General features: G+C 44.8%; 1 protein-coding gene across 1 annotated transcript in view; it reads left to right on the forward strand.

Moving 5' to 3' along the window:
* The window catches only part of GPC3 (glypican 3), a 278,345-nt gene extending 263,627 nt beyond the window's left edge, over positions 1–14,718 (forward strand). The window contains exon 7 of the mRNA XM_075068898.1: positions 14,381–14,718. Within this exon, the coding sequence (XP_074924999.1) occupies positions 14,381–14,550 (170 nt within the window). The 3' untranslated portion in view covers positions 14,551–14,718. The remainder of the gene's footprint in view (positions 1–14,380) is intronic.
* Positions 14,719–21,172: the final 6,454 nt, after the last annotated feature.

A 21,172-nucleotide genomic window follows, 5' to 3' on the forward strand; every position in this document is an offset into this window, starting at 1 on the left:
CAGGGCAGTGGTCCCACTTAGCACAAGTGGCCATCCCTTTGAGAAGGGCAATGGCTCTTGGTAAACAACTTTAAGGGGCCCTCCCTTTGAGAAGGGCAGTGGCCCTGGTAAACAACTTAACAGCCAGGGAGGGGAGGCCACAGTAGAACAAAAACAAAATGGAGTATGGGGACAGCTGTAAGAGACAAAATGGAATAGGGGGATAGCTGTAACAGACAGCAAGTATACGGGGATGATGGGTGTTTATGGGTTTCTGATTAAATCAAGACATTGCATAAAGTCTTGGGTCCTGTTGTATTAATTAGGATGGAATACAGGGCCCAAAAGGTGTTGACATGGCCCGGTAACTGTCCAATGTTAAACAGTTTTAATCAAAGTTTGGGGTTTGATATACAGTCACCTGAGCCTGCTTAGTACCATAGCAAACACACCATTAAAAATCTTTTGGACTGTTTATTAAAAGCACAGGAAAGAAGGCTGGAGAGAAGGTTAAAGTGTTGAAATGTAAGGTATTAGATAAGGCTTTCCTTTTAACCACATCCCTTGTTCCGTATCCTTTTTTCTGGAGAGTGCCTTTGGAAAGAACCCCCCTTGTTTGATGGGAAAGATGATAATAACTGTCCTTTGGGGGAACAGAGAAGAAGTTAGTTGAGATGGGCTGGAGCTGTTGTTCAAGTCTGATCCTGCTTCCTTTGAGACAAAACAAGATGCACACAAATGTAAGAGGGAGGAGAGTGAAAAGAACAGGTAGAAAATGCAGCTTCTGTTTCTGGTGTTGCCTCTCACTTGCAACCTCACTGCTGAAAAAATGTAGGCCCAGCCCACGGTCTTATCAGTCATTCTGAGATCTGGGAACCTTGCACCCGCCTCGAGCTGGGAAAGGCATTGCATTTAGCCGTCTTTCTGGTCGTGGGCTTACATCAGTATTGCAAAATATACAGTCTTGGCCAACTAAGCCAGACTCTGGTTAAACAAGAGGGAAAAGAAGAGGGCTAGGAAAGAAAGGAAATAGGGTGGGGTGGGAAAGGATGCACAGGTTGTGTGTGCGCATGACAGAATCTCATCTTCTGGGCGGTGTTTGGGCTTTAGTCAGAGCCAGTGGACAAGGCGATTTCACATGACTCCCTCTCTCTGGCCAGGTCTATTCAGGACATCTCTCAGGATTAAGATGAAGAAGGTCCAGGGTCCCAGTAGATGGTCAGGGTGGGAGCTGTGATGATGAATCTTGCTCTTTCCTCTTCTCTTGTCTTTCAGTCAATCCCTGCCACAGAAGCCGGCTTTTCCCCCTTTCTTAAGGACTCGAAAAGGCAGTGATGGGTGGGGAATGGCCCATCCTCTCACCATTCTGTCCAGCGATGAGGCCTAATTTCTGACATACCCCATTTGGTTCATTGCTTTTCATTCTTACGCTGTTCTTATTTACCAGGCACGACCTTAGCACAATCCTTGAACTAGATCAATAGGCCTTTAGGTATGGAGGAATTCAGTCTCTCACTGTCTTTTTTTGCACCCTTTCCCATCAGTGTTTGTTGTTCTAAGTTATTGTGACATTTTATGAACTTTCCGTTATTTTTCACAGTTGAATGCACAATTAGGGTAAATATGTAGGCCCAATTATTACAACGGTCCTTCTCTGATCAAAAGGACGTGGTTCTGGTACCCATATATTATACATAATAGCTCTAAGAACTGAAGGGCAGGAGAGGGAAGTAACCCAGGGGAAGGAACCGCTAGTTCAAGTGGTTCACCACAAACCTCAGGGCCCCTGGGTTGGGACCTGGAGAAGAGGGTGGGCCCAGGTCCCTCCCTCTCCACTCCCCTCCTCAAGGACACTAGTGGGGTAATTAAAATACCGGTTCAGAGGCAAGCAATGGCGCCCTGAACCTTCCCCAAAGAAGAGAAAGCGCGAGACCCAGCATAACAGGACTGGCAATTTGCCACAGAACCAAAATTGCCAACTCCTGGACAAAGTTCATGTCTAGTTTCCATGTATAACGAGTCACAAAGAAGAATGTCAAATGTTCATAGGTTCAGTGGAACCATAGTGAGTTTCTTGACCAGGAGCTGAAAAATGTTCCTTTGCTTGGAGCGGGTGGTCTCAAGGGATGACACCTGGCGCTCCATAAGACTCTTCCAATTAGGATTTATTCCGCTGGAAGTTTAGCACATATGTTCATTTCAGAACGGATGAAAGGAAATAGTTTTTCATATGATATGCAATTAGACTGTGGAACTCATTGCCACAGGATGACATTGAGGCCAAGAACTCAGTAAGACTCAAAATGGACATTTATATGGATAACAAGAATAGCCAGAGTGATCATAATGAATAACAGCATTATTCGAAGAGATATGAAGAGATCAGCTTCAGGACATAAGCTGCTCTCTGTTAGAGATCAGGACGAGGTTGAATGTCAGGGGCAGATTACTCCACAGCTGGTACAGTAGGATTCTTACTGCTTTCTCTGGCACATCTGGTGCTGGCCACTATCGGGAGACAGGATACTGGGCTAGATGGATTTTGGGACTGATCCACCCCCTGCAAGCTCCCCATCTCTTCCACTCACAGTATGGTGGTGTGGTCGTCACATCTCCATCTTGTTTTCCTTTCATTTATCTTGCCTTTTCCTGCCCTTTCTCTTGATCTCTCTTCCCCTCTCCCCTCCTTTGTTTTCTGCTTTCCATGTGTACTCTTGTGTTCTCTCTCCCCTACTTCTTAGTTCTCTCTCTTGCCCATGTGCCTCCCTCTTCTGCTTCTCTCCTCCCCCTTTAATCTTTAACATGTGCAGATCAGGTAGCAGCACTTGCACCGACAGTGCACCTGTAGACTGCTGGCCTACGTTGTTACAACACAAGGACTCCAGAGCTTCCAGTTAATGCAAATGACATGTGTTAACTTTTAATAGATTACACCAACTCCTTTTGCTAAACCTGTTTTCCTTAATCCACTCTGTGGTGCAACTCAGGAGCTCTTTCACTCACTGCCAGAGAAAAATCATTAATGCAAATGCAGGTGCCAGATTATCTTCAGGGTAAATCCAGAAAAACACGGAGGTCTGAAAAACAATGTAACGAGTGCTCCTTGCAAAGTAAACAAGGGAGTGGCTCATAATGGATGCTTTGGAGACCAGGGTGGTGTTGGAAAATGGGGTCGTGTGATATCAGAAGGAATGGAGGTCGCTGTGTGATGCATATATAATGGAGGTCCAACCAAAGAACGCACGGACATTGCTTAAATAATTGATCGGTCGCTTAGGGTGAAATGCACTTAACCTGCGTAAGGTCAGAATAGTAAAGCTTTATATTGGTAAAATGCACATGCCCCCCCTCTCCCCGCCCCTGGTCAGGACAGGACTGCAGTATGGCATCCCCTCCCCAACACCCTTTACTTGGTGGGGAGGGGGAGCAGTAATAATACTTATATGTAGCACTTAACGGCGTAACAGCTGCAGCCCTTCTGCCCCACTTGAATCATGGAATCTTGGGCCCATGGGTGCCATCCCTCCCCCGCCCCAGAGCTGGCTCAAGGGGCTGGGTGGATACCTGTTCCATGGCACATGAGGGGGGTGGAGACCCACTGTTTGGTGTCTCCTCCTGTAGCTGTCTTGTGCAACTGCAACTTAGGGCAGAGGTGTTGCTATGGCATTGCATTTGTCCTGGGTGATCTTCACCCAGAATCAGTCGTGTCCTTGGAATAACACGTGATCTTTGGGTTGTCCGTAAAAGCATGTTCTGATGGGCAATTTGCACATGCCATGGACCAATCAGAAGCTCATGAGCTGTACGTGTCAGAAGGGGCTTTTGGTTTTCATATCAGACAATCTGAGACCAGTTCACATGGGTTTCTTACTAGGAAGGCAGTTTTATTTCTCACCTCACCTCTGAGCAGGAGTTTCTCTGGTCAGGTCACAGATGATAGATGAGTGGTGTTTAGCTTGTGGAGTTGTTTGTCGGTTCCTTCATTCCCTCTCCTCCTGTAGTGGCTAGATGAATTTTTATTTTCTCACCATTAACCAAGAGGAACACCTCATAAATTGGCGCTGAGGAGGTGGAGAGACACAACCACAAAACCACATAGATGCTCTGTGACAGTCTGGATGCTCGTTCAAAATATGACTAGACATGCACAAGAATCAGGACTGGCATGGCATCTGCCATGCCCTAGTTAGTGCATTGTAACTGACAGCCTGCGGGGTAAACTCTCCCCGGTAAAATACAATCATTCTTGTCTATTTACGAACATTCAGGGTCTCCTGGAGGAGTAGATGTGCAGTGGTATCCTACTGTATCATGGTACAGCACCGCTGGATAATTGTGTGTGTGTGTAAAGAATGCACAAGGAGCCTACTTGACATCAGTTTCATAAGCCAAACGTGCAAATACATACTCCTGCTTAAGTATCTGTTTGTACTGGAAAGCCAGGGTGTTGTAATTTTGGGGTAGGAGTGAGCAGAATGTTGATGTTCTCAACAGTACTTACATGTGTTTAATGTAAGAAGTGGAGTTTAATGAAATTGTCTACCTTTATAAATTGTGGATGTGTGCATGTATGTGAGATGTACATACACTGATACCTTCCAGTAAATAGGGTCATATAGAATCCTATGTCTTCAGGCCAGAAGGTCATCTAGTCTGACCTCCTGCATCTCATGGGCCATTAAATTTCACCCTGTATTGAACCCAGTAACTTGTATTTGGCTAAAGCATTTCTTCCCAAAAGGCACCAGTCTTCATTTGGAGACATCCTGAGATGGAGAATTCACCACTTCCCTGAGCAGTTTGTTCCCATGCTGTTAAAAATGTGTGCCTTTTTTCTAATTTGAATTCGTCTGGCTTCTGCTAACAACCCTTGGTCCTTGTTCTGCCTTTCTCTGCTAGGGTAAAAAGCCCTTTAGTGCCAGTATTTCCCCCCCAGGAAGATACCTGTACACTGTAATCCAGCCATCTCTTGATCTTCTTTTCGGTCAACACGATGAGCTCTTTAGGTCTCTTCCGGTAAGGAGACTCAGGGTACTGCACAGTGTCCAGATAGAGAGCGGTGACGGGTAACAGGTTCCCTGCTCCCAAAGAGTAGTCGTGTAAGACCACAAGCTGGTAAAGTGCAGACCCGTACAATCACCAAAACAACTGGCTGATAGTCAGTGTAACGTTAGTGCCTTGAGAAACAGGTGGGATTTCAGCTCCTTGAAGGAGCAGAGCGGGGAAAGCATTACATACATTCTTTAGGCTGATGTTCTAGATCTAAGCAATGCTGTGGATAGAGGTACAAAGGAAACGAAGGGCTCAGATAGCACTGCAGGGGTGTAGGAGGAGATAAGGGCAGAGCTATTGGTTTGAATGCAGTTCTCTACAGTGGTTTGACTTTTCTTTCTTCTTCTTCACCGTGGAGGTTGTCGGCCACCATCTTCAATCTTTCACAGTCTCAACAGAGTTCCTTTGGATACCAGTTCATCTGACAATATTTCCGATGTTTCTGACTCTCTTCTTCCTCTTCCTGGTCTGCCTGCAATCTTGCTGGATAGTATGAACATGGAAGTGAAGCACTGTACGATTGGTGAGCTATGTGTCAACAAAAAGATGTTATTCTTTTACTGAGGGTATCAAGTAATTGTGCTCTTTTTAAATTCATCCTTCTCGTCACCACTTTGTTTGTAGTTTTGATTATCCAGCTAATTTTTAGCATTCTTTTATAACACCAAAACTCGAATGTTCTGAGTCGTCTCTCAGTGTCCTTTTTATGTGTCCAGCTTTCAAAACCGTACAGGAGAGTTGACCCTGTGTAGCACTTAAGCAGTCTAGTGTGGATATACAGTTTTAACTTTCGACAACATAGAAGTCTTTGGAAGTTGCTGAATACAGTTTTTGCAAACTGTATTCTTCTCTGGATTTCTTTGTCACATCTTCTATCCAATGTAATTAGATTCCCTGAATAAGGGAACCTATTCACTTGTTCCACCACTCGACTGTCAGGCCATAGGTACTTACTACCTTGTCCATCACTTATCATATTTTTTTGTTATGGTACTAGAATATGTGCTCATCTTTAATAGGACCTGAACATTTGTCCTCCAGTCTTTACCAAACTTTTCCTAAGTGCAGACTATATCTTAATCTTGCCTATGGATATTGTGAAATCTCCATCATTGGAGATTTTTAAGAGCAAGTTAGACAAATACCTGTCAGGGATGGTCTAGATAATACTTAGTCCTGGCTTGAGTGCAGGGAACTCTTGAGGTCCCTTCTAGTCCTATGATTCTATGAATAGAGAAAGTATCTTGTAGGCCATCCTATCTTTGATTGGGGTCACATGGGAAGCTCCAGCCTCTCCGTGCCAAAATCTCATAACATCCATCTGACAATGACAGCAAATGCTTATGTGGAGCAGTAATGGTGGCAGAGTGCGTGCGGCCAACTTTTCTGGGCTGACCCTCTCGCTGTTTCTGGCTGCTGTTGATGTCATACACATTGTGTCCTCTCTGAGAACATTTCGCCACACTGTTGCTCTCCATTCCCTCTTGCCCTGGTGTCGGCACAGTTTCTCTCATCTGCAAAGAGAGCTGACATCTTGTCCCCAGCAAGCACTTTGTGCACCACTAGTGCTCCACAGACCCCATTCTAGGAGCCAGGGTGTTAGACAAAAATAATTTTGTTTCAGCAGAGAGAGCTCACGCTACACCCAGCACAGTGGTAGAGCACCGATAGATTTATTCACTTTGAGCAGTTTTCATGCCTGGACATCAGTTATTAGGATGTTACTATATTAGGTCCAACACTGAAGCCATCTGCTGGTGCAAACTTGGCAGCCAAAGGCCCAGATGCTTGGCTGTGGAATGACATTCTCTAGCTTTGGCATCTAGAGATCGCTCTTCTTTCCTGGCTTTGCTAGCAGATCTGCCTATTGGTCTCGGGGAGCCTGCTGTAGCAATGCATTGTCCTCTTTGATGTCATTTTCCTTTGCTTGCAAGGCATTTGCTTCCAGTTATTTGCTTAAAAATACATTACCCATTTATGGTGTTTCACCAGGCATAAATATGGTTTCTTCATGAGTGTGCATGCCTGCTGTAGAGCTGCCTACATGCCAATACTTATCCTCCTGGCTTTTTTATGCCAGCTGTAATGGAACTTATTATGCCAACTCGAAAACAATCTGCTCTGCTTTAACTGACTTTGAAGATGCTTCCAAAATTACTGCTGTTCAGGAAGGAGGGTGTTTTAATGATTTGTACCTGATAAACTCATGCAGAGATAACACACATAATTCTAATACTAATCCGTGGCAGAATGTCACGCCTCATTCGATAAACCTGGAAAGCCCATATTTTAAAGTTTACGTCGTTCATGGGTGTCTTCCATACTGCATGTTGCAGCAAGAATGATGATCGCAGCTTTTAATGTGCTAGGAGCAAACACACAGCAGCTCTGTGTTAGAAGTAGCTTTTGTTGCAAAAGATACGGGGAGTCATTTGTGCTCAGCTGGCGAAGTTTCGTAAACTAGGTAAGGACTGTAGATGACTCTGCATAGTATGCCCTGTTTGCATGTACAAAACCCCCTAAACCTCCCTCAGAAACACCAGCAGTGCTAATGATTGACTATTATTTTAAGCGGATTATCTAATTTGCAGCACAGAGGACAAGAAGGGCAAAAAACAAATGAAGACTGAGTGTGTAATTAGTACAGATTGTTGGAAATACCTTCTGGACAGCGTTGGACTGATTATAAGCAGACAGAGATTTTTGGAGTGTAAATGAAAAAATCTCTTTGCAAAACCAAAAGGCTGCTTTGTAGCAGAAACTGTTGCATTTTACAGGGTGCATAACAACTCCAACAGTTTACAAGTGTGAAGATGGGGATAGCTAGAGAGTGCAGATATAAAAGTAGAAAAGTGAATAAGAAGCCTATTTGGTTATTTTACTGTAGTAAATACAGACGGATTATTCTTAAAATTATTTCAAGTATGTAGTTGGTTCCCTGCACCCCCCTTTCCTTGGAGGTGACATTTTTTAGATACTGTAAGTCTCCGTCACAGGTTTGCTTAGGATAATATACCATAGGTGTGGCACTGTATATGTCTGTACTAATATAAGGGCAACAATTCTGATCAATACAATATCCTTTTTTTTGTCTCTCTTGGGGGTCATTTCAGGAATTGATCTGATTTGGAAAAATAGTTACTCTGGGTTCTGTGTTTCAGAGCTTTGATTTCATTTGTTATGCTTCTTTTTAACAGAGTTATGCCTGAAATAAGTTATCTGGTGACCCCAGAGACACCCTCCTGATTGTTTGACTAGGGTAGCGAAGTAGATTTTATAACATCACGTGCTTATTGGAAGTTAAGCAGAATGGACTCAGAACAGCAGATATACATTTACAAAAATACTATTGATTCGTACAAAAATTAGCTATAATGTCCTGTGTCATGAAAATCGGGCAATAAAATAGGGAGAAAAGTCAACAACAAAATCAATCTGCCTAAAAACACTCAATCAGCCATAAATATACCTACAGAAGGAAGCAACACAGAGTCTTTTTAAAACAAAGCTCTACCCAGACACAGAAGTTCAAAGATAGCTGGGCAGTGGTAGAAATTTGCTACGCAAGCCGCTTCACACAATTGCACTGCCATCCTCCATGAGATCCTGAAGATAATCGCTAATGGTTTTGAGATTGCTTCATCTAGTTCCTTAAGTGCCCGCAGGTGAATTTCATCATGCCCTGCTGACTTGAATATATCTAACGTATCTAAATATTTTTAACCTGTTCTTTCCTATTCTGACTTTTGTTCCCCCTCCTTTGTTGTTAATATTAATTGTGTCAAGCATCTGGCCACAATTAACCTTTTTAGTGAAGACTGAGGCAAAATAGACATTAAACACCTCAGTCTTCTTGATGTCATTCCTTCCCCACTAAGTAGTGGACCTCCATTTTCCTTCATCTTTTTCTTGTTCCTAACATATTTATAACACTTATTTTTATTGTTTTTTATATCCCTTGCTAGGTGTAAATGGTTTTGTGCTTTAGCCTTTCTGATTTTGTTCCTACATACTTTTCTGTGCATCCTTAGCAATTTGTTCATGTTTCCACTTTTTGTAGAATTTGTTTTTGATTTTTAGGTCATTAACGAGTTCCTGATGGAGCCAGATTGGCGTCTTACAATTCTTCCTATCTTTTCTTAGCATCAGGATAGTTTGCTGTTGTGTGTTTAATATTATCTCTTTGAGAAACTGCCAGCTCTCCTGATCTCCATTTTCTTTAGATTTCTTCCCATGGCACCTTACCTACCAGTTCTCTGAATTTCTTAGTGTGCTTTTTTAAAGCCTGTTTTTTCCTTTTAATTTGGCCAAAGAGGAACCATGACATCTGGTAAAGACAATGGCTATGCAGCAAGCAGAATTTCCATTTTGCAGGAAATTCCACCATTTCAAAATTGATTCTGTCCAAATTGGAACAAAACTATCAAATTTCAAAATTTCCCATGAAATAAAATTTTAATAATTTTTTAAGGTTAATCAAAATGTTTTGTTTTGATTTGGACCTTTAACTTTTTATATTAATTATAATGTAAAAAATCAATTTAAAAACCATCATTTCAAACAAAAAATCAAAATGTTTTGCTCCGAGAAGGAATTTATTAAATCTTTTTTGAAAAAATTGAATGAAATTCTGTCAAAATCAACACGTGTGTGGGCACTTTCAATTCTGACAGAAAAGCATTCCACTAGAAAAAATGTTGACTGGCTCTAGTAAGGACTCTGCCACAGCAGTAGAGAGGCATACACCACTGTCTAGAGAGACACTTTAATGTTTTATTTATTAAATCAAACCATGTAATCATTCCTCTGAAAATAAGTTGCAAGTGAAGATGTAAGTTGCTGGCGTTTAAGCAGATTCAGCCATATGTCTATTAAACTGCATTGAAATATGATGGTTGTTTATGCCAGAGTGGTATTTCATGACTGAAAGCCGACCATAACTGTTGCCGCTGATCTGACAGAGATCACCATTCATGGTGAGATATCCCTTTACCAAATTTACAGGCACAGCTTTCAGAGATTTTTGTCTTGTTTGCTAGCTTAACATTTTGCTGTTTGAATATTCCTCAGTTATTTCTGTAACAGGGACAAGCTAGTGTTTCCTCTCCTCCCACTCTCACCAGGATGCTGCAATCTATACTGCCCCTTCCCAGCATTCACCATCCTCTTGTGCAACAGTAAACCTTTCCCCTACAGCCTGAGCCTGCATCCTCGCTGCCTTCCCAGCACGACCTCACAGACCTGCCTCCTGACTCACCCCCAGACACCTCCTTTACCCAAGTGAGGTCTTCCTGGAGAACCCCCTACTTTCCAGCTCATTTCCCCTTTCTGTTCTTGGCAGTCCTCCTGGACAGCTACCTGAGTATCCTCTGCCCTCCTGCAAACTGCTTGAGGGGCCCTGTCTTAGAAGAGTGGCTCATGTGTAAGGCTGCGATTTAGTCACGGAGGTCACGGATTCCATGACTTCCAAAGACCCCCATGACTTCAGCCAGCCCTGGCTGGGAGCTGCAGGGTCCTCTGCTGCCACCGGTGTCAGGCAGACCTCCCGCCACTCCCAGTCACCGCAGGCAGCGGGGCGGAGGGGGAGATCCCCAACAGTCCTCGCTGCCGTGGGCGGCAAGAACATTCCCTGAGCTCCCTGCTGCCATGGGCCTCCACCACTCCTCGCAGCCCCAGGTGGCCCGGAAACCACCGCAGCTGTCCGCTGGACCCCCGGAGCTCCCGAGTTCAGAGCCCCCAGCAGAGGGGGACCCTGGAGCTCCCAGAACACCCGCAGCTGCCCAGCCTTCTCATTTTATCATGGATATTTTTAGTAAAAGTGAGGGACAGGTCATGGCTTCCGTGAATTTTTCATTATTTCCCCTGACCTGTCCCTCACTTTTACTAAAAATATCTGTGACACAATCTTAGCCTTACTCATGAGCAGAGCTCATGAAATCATCCTAACCTCACTCACACTTGTACCTGCGCATAACATTCTGGGTAGGAAGTCTGTATTTCCATATGATTCTAGAACTGCTTCAGTCATGGATCCCAAGGAGGAATTTGCCATGAGGAACAGGATCTCTCATTGTTCTCTCAGGCCAGGGTCCATGTGAAAGGTACCATATGGTCAGTTCTGGAGCCTAAAATGCTTATTTCTCCATAGATTAGGTATGGTGGAGGCAACAGTTGTGCTATCTTACCGTTGTGACTCAAACCTGACTGTCGGGACCACCTCTTGGTGTCCAAGGCCAATAAGCTACTTTTCTTCACTTTCAAAGCCCTTCATGGTCAATCCCCACTCTACCTATCGTCTCTCCTTCAGTACTGAGATGTCAGTGCCCGCCTCCCGTCAGCCCACGATGCTGGCTTCCATCGCCAACTTGTTAGAGCTTCAAACAAGCCCCTTTCCGCTTTCTCCCCTGCTGCTGCTTCTGACAGGGAGGTGATTCCCATAAACATCCACCAAGCTACCTCCTTGGCCTCCTCCAAATTCCTCCTTAAAATTCTCCTTTGCCTGAAGCCTGCAAAAAACTTGACCAGTTAGGCCGCTCGTGTGTTGAGGTTCCTGTCTCTCACTGAGACTGTACTCGTACTCCCCCATCAGTCTGTCTGCCTTTCCAGCGGTTGCCTCTTGCATTATACGTAGATCGTAAGTCGTTTGGGGCAGGGAGTATCTTCTTGCTCTGTGTTCGTACAGCACCAGCACAGTGGAGACCGGGTCCATGAGCAAGGCTCCTGGGCACTGTGACAATACAAATAAATATATTTGGCCTGTCTGTTGAAACTGCCAGTGTGCTTGTGGATTTTATCATGCAGATGCCTTTCCACTGAGACCTGAACTGAGACCATTTTGTTCAACACAGGTCACCAAAGAGCCATGCTATAGTAACAATCTTTGGTCACTAAATTTGAGCTGTTAAAGGTGAAAGATGCTATCTCCCATTTCTCTGTCTCCCAAGGGCCTGAATCCTTAAAGCTGCAAGGCCGATGGGAGTTTTATTCTTGCAGGGCACAGATGGGCTTATCAGTTTCAGGATCACAACTCTACTTGCCTCACACGCTGCTGGATCTGCACTCAGCTCTCTGGAGCAAGAGAACATATACAAAGAGGACTGTGGGAGAAGACAATTTGGGGGCAATCAGTGGGAATCTCTTGGATGAGTTAGAGAGACTGACACTTGGCATTTGTGTGTGGCACATGTTTGTGTCCTTTCACTAATTGTCGATTATTATTTCCTTTGATGACTGACTCGCTTGCCATGCTAATGTCTTTCTGCTTTGCTTTGCTGTGTGTGTGGGTACGTTGGTTAAGACACGTTGTCTGGGTCTTTGCTTTGGCAGTGTTGTTTATTAGGCTGATGGGGTTGGGTTTTTTGCTTGAGTGTTTTAGTCTCTTGGATTCTCTCTCAAGGGTGGGCGAGTGTTTTGACACTAACCAGTAAGTGCCTAGGTCTGCCCAAGTGGTGATCCAAACTGACTCTGTCTTAGGGGACTGAGCCAAGCCACTGAATGGATTGAGGGCCAGAGTCTCAGCCAGTGTAAATCAGTGGGACTCCGCCTCTAGTGACACGAAATGGGACAATGCAAATCAGTGTTCCCTAGCGATGGGTTCATTGGCTCGCAATGGACAGTAGATCGTGGGAGGCTTGGCCCCAAGCGCAGAGATGGAGGGAAAAGGCAAGAACAAAAATGCAAAGCAGAAAAAAAGGGAACTAGGGAAACTTTGCACTCCCTCCCATCCACGTACCGTAGAAAACTCCCTGTCCCCTTTGCACTGAGGGCCTGATTCTCCACTGCTGCAAATCGGCTCTAGGTCTGGGAGGCTTTTGTCGATGCTGGCCAAAGACTGCCTTTGATTTTTCTTCTCCAGCCAAGTATTGGGAAATGGTTCCTTTTCGGGTTGTTCTGTCTGGCTTTGTTGTTGTTCTTTCCCTCTGTCTCTTCTGGCATCTGGGATTTACTGTTCGATGGGACTTTGCAACCACTGTCAGGGGGCAGGTGCTTTTACCAGGCAGCAGCTGGAGCTGCGCAGGTGTCTCCGAGATTTGAAGAGGGTTTTCTTTTACATGGGACATTGGCTTGAGAAGAATTCTTCCCCGTCCTTTGAGCGGGAGGCTGTTAGTCAGGAGGTTCCTGTATTACAACACTAGGTCCTGCTTTGCATCTGGTTGGTGACAGTATCCTTGCTCTAACTGCCCTGCAGTTTGAAAATGTGCACAGACAACGTAACAGGTGTCAGAGAGCGCGTATTTTAAAGCTAAAGAAGAAAAAGGGGGTGAAATTCACCCCTAAACAAGGCCTGAGTAGTGCACCACTTCCATCCTGCCTAAACTCTCCAAATAGTGCATCGGCCGTATGCTGGATGTTTGCTTTGAACTAGCGTGACAGGGATTTCTTCACCGCTTCTGCAAACTTGGGCAGTGTGGAAGCAGACACAATTTTTGTTTTAAACAAAGCCCAGCTGATTTTCTTTGGCAATAGCTCTCCAGTGGCACCCCTCCCTCTCCGCAGCCCCCGACTTCCACAGGGACAGACTTTCAGGAAGCACTGGGCAAACATGGAGGGATCAATGCTTCTAACGCCCTGTGGTGGGAAGAACAAAAGATATTAACGCTCTCGTATGTGAGAAGCTCACATTGGATGGTATTTTCAAGTGTGCGCAGCATTGGCCCAGCTCTTCTCCCATTCATATCTGTGGTAGCCTTCCCCCTACCCTGCTGAGAAAAAATCCAATGGGAACAAAATGAAGCCAGCGCTGAGTGGTTTTGTAGACCCCACCCATTGAGTCCCTGGCTGCTGTGGCAGATGTTACATTAATGTTGCCAAATTTGCTGCCAAAACTCTGCCAGGCTGGGCCCGGTACGAGATTTACATCTGTTGTGCAGGTTTTCAATGGGTCACCTCCGCCACTGAGCTGAGAACTAGTTCAGGGCCTAGCTGCCACTTAGGTCCCCCTTACGCCTGGTCTTCAGACTTGAGCAGAGCATAAATCTGTGCTGGCCTTGTGCACAGAGGTGGATTTCACCCATTGGGAGCATCCGGTGGTATCCCTAACGACAGGGAGTTTTCCATAGGGGAAGGATGGCCTTGTGGTTGGCAAACTGGTGTAGGGCTCAGCAGATGTGTGTTCAATTTCTGCATGACCTTGGGCACGTCACTTAATCTCTTTGCACTTCTTCCCCATCTGAAAAATGGAGTTAATATGTTTTCTTTCACTGGGTATTTGTACAGCACCAGCACAATGGGGCCTCAGTCCCAGTGAGGACCCTAGGCCATCCCATAATAATATAGAATCCATACAAAGAGTCAGGCCAGATGTTGGTACACTGTGCTCAGTAACGATCTCTCTCTTTCTCCTTTTCAGAGCTGGCTTATGATTTGGATATGGATGACGTTCCCTCAAACAAACAACTTTTGAATCAGCAAAGCAAAGGTGATACCGTGGTTCACAACATGGGATCAGGAAATACCATGTGGAAGCATGTTCCCTTCACTGCTATTTTCATGGCAGTCTTCCTTCTGTGGGCCCATTGACGCTGTACAATAGCCACAACAGATTTCAATGGGGATCAATTTCTCTCATTATTTCTTTCTGAAGAAAACATTCTGAACCGCGCTCCTCCTGCAATATAGGCACACTTCCAAAGATTAAGTGAATGACTTACATTTGTTTTGTAAAATAAAATGGTATCTGTACCACCAGGGGCTGGTTCATGGTGAATTTTAGTGTTAGTAAATCCATGTAGTGCTTTTAAAAATAATTCGGAAGGATGATACTTTGTTACGTTCATGTCAGTTTACTAAGGTTGAATTTTCATTCCTGTTAAGCAGAAATCCATATTTTGTCTTGAGTTCATTTACCATGCATGGACTAGAGTAGCATCTAAGGTTTAGTGAATATTATCACCAAAGATCAGACCCCCCCATTCTTGTCTGACTTAACCCAGGTTTTGTCTATAGTTTAAATAGCATTGGCACCAACTCCAAATTTAATACTCATCCGTGGGAAACTTGCCAGGCACATAATGGTGAGACCATGGGGGTGGCATGAGAATCAGAGCAAGTCCAAAATGGGGAAGGAGATCAAGGAAGAGAAGGGAACCACTGGCCCAAATGATCAAATTTCAGATTCTGGTCCAGATTCTGCTACCTGTGAAGTCAGTAGGAAAACTCCCATTGACTTCATAGGGAGCAAGGGTGGACCCTAAACATTTAGGGCTAGACTATGACTACGCACTTACACAAGGGAGTAAGAACCAGCCTTCCGCCTTGCAAGACTACTGCATCTTGAGTCTGGGGGCTCAGAGTAGGCGCTTAGTTATCTCCCACCCACCAGAGCAAGTGGACAGGAAATGGAACCAACATACCAGCCAGCACAGGGAAAACAGGAACCCAGCGACTGGTGGCGCCAGGCAGAACTGTGTCTGAGAGGTGGCACATTGCCTCCTCGGGCTATTCCTGGGCTTAAGCTATTCCTGGGCTGAGCCTAAAGACTAAATTACCCTGGAATAAAAAATGGCTAAATCAAAGCAGCCCTGCTGACAGCAGTTTGTTCTGGGACATGGTCTCTTTGATTATCCTCATGGCAGCATGAGAACACTCGGAACGTGCCACTGTCCTGTCTCCAAGGAGGATGTATTGGCAATGGCAGTACATGAGGAGAGCAGTACTTCTGGCATTAGAGGGCACAACATCAGCACATTGTGTTTCAGGCAGTGCTGCTGCTCACTTCCCATGAATCGAAACGGTTCCTGGGAAGCCCCTTCTGAGGCAGTCAGCCAGTCTGTCTCCGAATTGTGGGTCAGCTGTACCTGGTGCGTGTGTCTTGGTACACTGCAGGAACAAACCCTCTTCTTCCTTAGGAAATGTGCACGCACAACTCCTGACAAAGGACAGAGGGTGATGCTGTGCCGTACTTTTGCAGGGTGAATAACATGCCTCCAACCCAGTGCATAGGTTAAAAGCAAGGATTGGCAGGAGACACATACACAGCACAATAAGACGTTTATCTGAACATTCTCGTGTATGTTATTTTTGTTAAAATAATGATTTTCTTGGTGGACAACGTATCAAAATCCCTCTTTCACACATTTAAAGCATAGGAAAGTTTTAAATTGGAAACTGAAACTGACTGCCTTGGAGAACGCCATCAGCAACCTAGACTGGTGGTCTTCAGAGCACAGTGGACAGCATATGCTTTTGGGCTAGAATCTAATGTCATTTTTGGGTTGGGGCAAGGAAAGTTTGTCTTGGTTCCTGGCCAAAACAGCTGTATATCTCAGCTGAAGATGTTGGTAGCCCTAGCACTGTATTATACGTGTGCTTTAAATACTTTGTGTCTCAGAGCTTAAATGCTTTAAAAAGCTACTAAGTAAATATCTTTCTGAAAAGTGAACTGCAAAGGTTTTTTAAAAGGATAACTTCAAAAGGTAAAAAATATCCAGCTGTTATTTTAAACTGATGGGCCTGACTAAAACTCACTGACTGCAATGGAATTATTCCATATTTGTACCAGAGGGATAGGAGCATCAGGTTGTTAGCATCAATCTCATGGTTTCTCTGCCTGGGTGAGTCAGCCCATGGTTATGGTGTTTGTGCTATAGAAGATCCATTCTGTCCTAAACTGGCAGGTTCCCTCCTACAGAACTTTCCCAAAAGATTCCCCTTAGCATGCTCAGGTGAACTTTGGGGATGCTTGCACAGAAATTCATTGCACATAAACATTTGTTTAAAGGTGACCTTTTCAAATCATTCTCTTGGTCCCCGTCTGTCCTCCCCCATTTTGGAACTATTACAAAGCAGCTTTTAATTTTTACAAAGCTTTTAATTATTAGCAACATCTTTGCAGTTCACCTCCAGAACTTTAAGGACTTTCAAAACTGAGTTTTTGTGGTGCTCAGCTGCATTTGTTTCTACCCTTGCAAGCGATGTCTTATGAGTGAGGGTCTGATGCTGCCACCCCCTACTCTTCTTGAACATCCAAATCAATAGGACTCAGCTGCTCGATGTGAGAGCTAATGACAGCATTTATCCCTCAGTATTTACATCTTCCAGATGGAAGACGAATTCCATAATATCAACCAATCCAGAGATAACCCTTCCAACAGCAATGTTCTGACTCATTTTCTGACCTTGAAGCTTCTTTCTCATCTCATTTTACTGGTGGTCCTGGGTTCCTATTCAGATTAACTGGCCTGGGGAGGAAGCAAAGATGCCGGACTCTGCCTTAAACACGCCTCAAATACTGGTTGGTCTTTATTTCTCACAGCTGTTTAAGAAGTGCAGATAGTTCTAGGCACAAGAAAGAGGATTGCCTTTTTCCAGTCAGCCTTCTCCTACTTGCATGTTTTTTTAAGCCATACCCCTAAGGCTCACTCCAGAGCGCAAATTTCTTCCTAGTTTCCAAGGCCACTCTCATAAAGGCCCCAACCCTGCATGTTACTCTGCCTGGACAGGCCCCAGTGGCAGCGCAGAGCCTGCCCAAGGTCAGCGGAGAGTTGTGAGGGCTGAGGGGCCCCAGCCCTGGGTTTTGACGTGCAGGAGCAGAGCTAAGCACCGATGGTGGACTCAGCTGTGTTGCTAAGCACAGCCCGCAGGAAGGGCCGCACAAAGACCTTTGCCACAGGGAGAGCACTGGGAGCCATGGTGTGTCTCAGGGCCGGTGACAGCCAGAGCTCCATGGTTGTGTGAGGGGTTAATTTGCTACGGCCTTTGTAAAGAGTGCATTTCCTGCCCCTCTTCTGCTGAGCTGCTCCCAGGAGGGAGCAGTTGGGTAGCAGGACCTGTGGTTCTGTCCGGCCCTTACTTGAGCTTTGCAATGGGGGTGATGGGAGGGGAGTTCTTATTCCCTTCCCACACCCTAGGCCCCAAGCCGCATAAGGGCAAACCACAATCTAGTCCACTTTTCAACAGAGCTCTTGTTGGCTTCAACAGTGGCAGGGGGTAGGGTGGGGCGGGAACCAGCCATGTTCAGCCATATTTTTAAACAGATTTTTTTCTAACCCTCTTGCTGCCCCCTGCTCTTTCTCACCTGGAACTGACACTGAAACAGACCCCGTGCGAAGGGCGTGCCTTGCGGCGCACAGCCCTGCCTCTCTCAGGGAGGTTGGCTGCCAGAGCCTTCAGGCCACCAATGGGCAATCCAATTCTCCCTCTGTTCCTCCGTCTCCGAGCGCTCCTATTGGCTTTGGGGGTTTGGAGCCTGGAAATGGACCATTCTCTTGTGTTAGACACTGTGTGTTGGAACCTGCCAGCTGTCAAATAATGATGGTGTGTACCAAAGCAGGGGATTGTCCCGGGCTTTTCTGTCCTGACTGAAATGTTCTATAGCTAAGTAGTCAGGCAGTATGGTGTGTGACATCAGCTTTTCACTGATGAGACTCTAATGTAATATATCGCTTGGTAAAATGATACCTACTGTACCTTTCTCTGTATTCCGTAGCACCTGGCTAGTCGTCCCAAGCTGCAATGCGATAGTTGTTGACAGTCTCTTCTGTAGCATGCTGATCCTTTTTTCCCTTTGTACGGACATGCTGTTAGGCAAAGCCATCTTTTCTGAAACCTTGTTATGATAATAGATCACAAAACCCAGTCCTTGAATCCTGTATCTGCCAAGGTTCTAAAACAACACATTATAACCTTAGAAAGCCTGTTGAATTCTCCCCTGTGGTGTTTTTGTGTGTGTGTGTGAACAGTGATTTTGCAATGTTTCTCGTGGATTTTTCTTTTTAACAAAAACTTCTTGCTATTGTCAAAAATAGTCTCTGGAACCATTATAACACTCCTTCATATTACCCTCTAAACTTCCCAATCACCGACTCTGCAGTACGACCCCCTTCCTGCTCCATTGGCTCTTTGCAATGCCTAGCTATTGAGAGGAAGTCAGAAAACGGACGCATTTGGGCCTTTTTTGATTTTGTTACATTATTGCAGTGAACGTCGTGCTGGTGGCAGGGGCCGTATGGGGCTGAGTTACGCAGTCTCTCCCTGCTGCCCTGTGAATGTGTCGCTATCCTGACTTTGAATGGGCAAACTCTAGCGTTGAGTGTAATTGTCGTGCCCTTTCAGTCTTTGTTCTTGTTACTAAAGATTCCCAAGAAAGGTGCAAATGGGATAGTTTATGATAGTACTTTTTATCCAGTAAGAACTGCCTTGAGACCACCAAGATTTCATCAGCACTGTGTAATATAAATAGTGAAATAAAGCTGTTGAATAGCCAGCAGCGGGTCATGTTTGGTTACTAGCAACCTGGTTGGAATCCGCTGTTTCTTGTTACATCTTTAACAGCAGAGCACAGAGGCATCGTGCTGGATCTGGGCCCCATTGTTCTGGTCTTTGTCTCACACACACGTAAACACAAAGACCCATTCCCTGCCCCAGAGCTCACAAATTTAGTAAGCAGAAGATAATCTCTGTTGGGTTTGTTTTTCTTTCCTTAAAAGTTATGAACTTGTGTATAACCCAGTTCCTAGGCATTACAATTACAGCTTCTGCAAAAGCTATGGTAAGAAGGAAGAAAATGTTTTTCTAAGCAACCACCCCTCTCCTTTCACCGAGCAGCAACTGCGTTATTACAGCAGACACACAAATCTACAGGGAGATAAAATCAACTAGATGGGAGTAAGTGAAGCAGGGCTTCCTTGGAGAATACATCCAAATAACGTCCCAGCTACAGATCACTGAGTAACAGCCAACTGCCCCCAAAAGCCTGGCCTCTAAGAAACATTCATAGATTCCAAGCCCAGAAGGGACTGTTGTGATCATCTAGTCTGAACTTCTGTACAGCACAGGCCAGAGACCTTCCTCAAAATGATTCCCAGAGCAGAGCTTGTAGAAAAGCATCCAATCCTGATTTTAAAACAGTCAGTGATGGAGAAGCCACCAGGACCTTTGGTAGGTTGTTCCAATAGTTAACTCCCCTCACTCTTTAAAATGTATTACTTCCCATCTGAACTGTGTTATACGTTTGCCTGCTTGTGTGTAGATAGGGTCCCACTCTCCTATTAGTTTGCAGGAATTATTCTTTCAACTCTTCCTAATGTCGCTGGGGTTGAGGTACAAATATCTTCCATGCTCCCACTGATGAACGGACTCCAGGGGCCAAATTCATCCACAACAGCATGCAACAGAGATTCTCTGGAGTGAGGTTGTGTTTGGGATACGTTTGGACCCTCTTTCTTAAAGATTGTGTAAAATTTTCAAAGCACCCAGGTGGCTAGGAGCCTAAATCCTGTTTTTAAAAGTGCTTAAGTCACCTAGAGCCTCATTCTCAATGGAAGTCAATGGGACTTAGGTGCTTTTTGAACATTTTACCCTAAATAAGTTCCAGATCTAGAATGAAAGCTAATGTCAATGTTCTCATCTCCTGCAAAAAAGCAGAGTTGATTCTTACCTCTTAATTCTCCATTTCCAGAGCCTCCACCAGTCAGTCACATCCCATTTCCTGCTTTCTGACTTGTCCTTGTCTAAGGGGATATGCTGCAGAACTGGCATTCGATCTAACATCTGGTTATTGAACTGCTGACCTTGCTGAAAAGGGCTCTATTCCATATTGCAGCATCCCAGAGCCACCCAGCATGGCTTCATTGTCTGTTTAAATGATGGTGCCCTGTTTAGTTCTTGTTAAACTACAGTGAGCCAGAACCTTGGCTGGGGTAAATGGGTGTAGCGGTTTAATGGCAGCCAATGGAGCTACATCAGTGTACACCAGCTGAGCATCTGGGCCAATATCTCCATTTGATGTAAAGGGCGTTAAATAAATAGCAAAGCACCCTATGCACATGCATCATTTCTCCATGCAGGTTTGCAAGCTTCCTTAAAAAAAGATGAAGGATCCAGCATCTTTTCCACCTGATGGCAGTTATTTGAACCAAACATGTGCAAGCTGTTTATGTATTAGCAGGCATCAATTAGAATTTAAAAACAAAACATTTTTGTTGGAAGGGAAATCCTAGTCCATTAATCAATTGGCTAATTTTCTAATGCTAGAGACTTCCTAATCTAACAAATTTAACAGCTGCTTGAAACAGCTGGTGCATACAGCTCTTGTTTTTGAGAACTAAAATCCCAATGCTTCTGTTCTGTTTTTCAAAAGTTGTGTTTATAGTGCCTTGCTAAGGGCTTCACACACTGAAAGGACCAAATCAAGCAGCATCCA

The sequence above is a fragment of the Chelonoidis abingdonii genome, chromosome 8, assembly GCF_003597395.2.
Source record: "Chelonoidis abingdonii isolate Lonesome George chromosome 8, CheloAbing_2.0, whole genome shotgun sequence".
NCBI classification, from domain to species: Eukaryota; Metazoa; Chordata; order Testudines; family Testudinidae; genus Chelonoidis; species Chelonoidis abingdonii.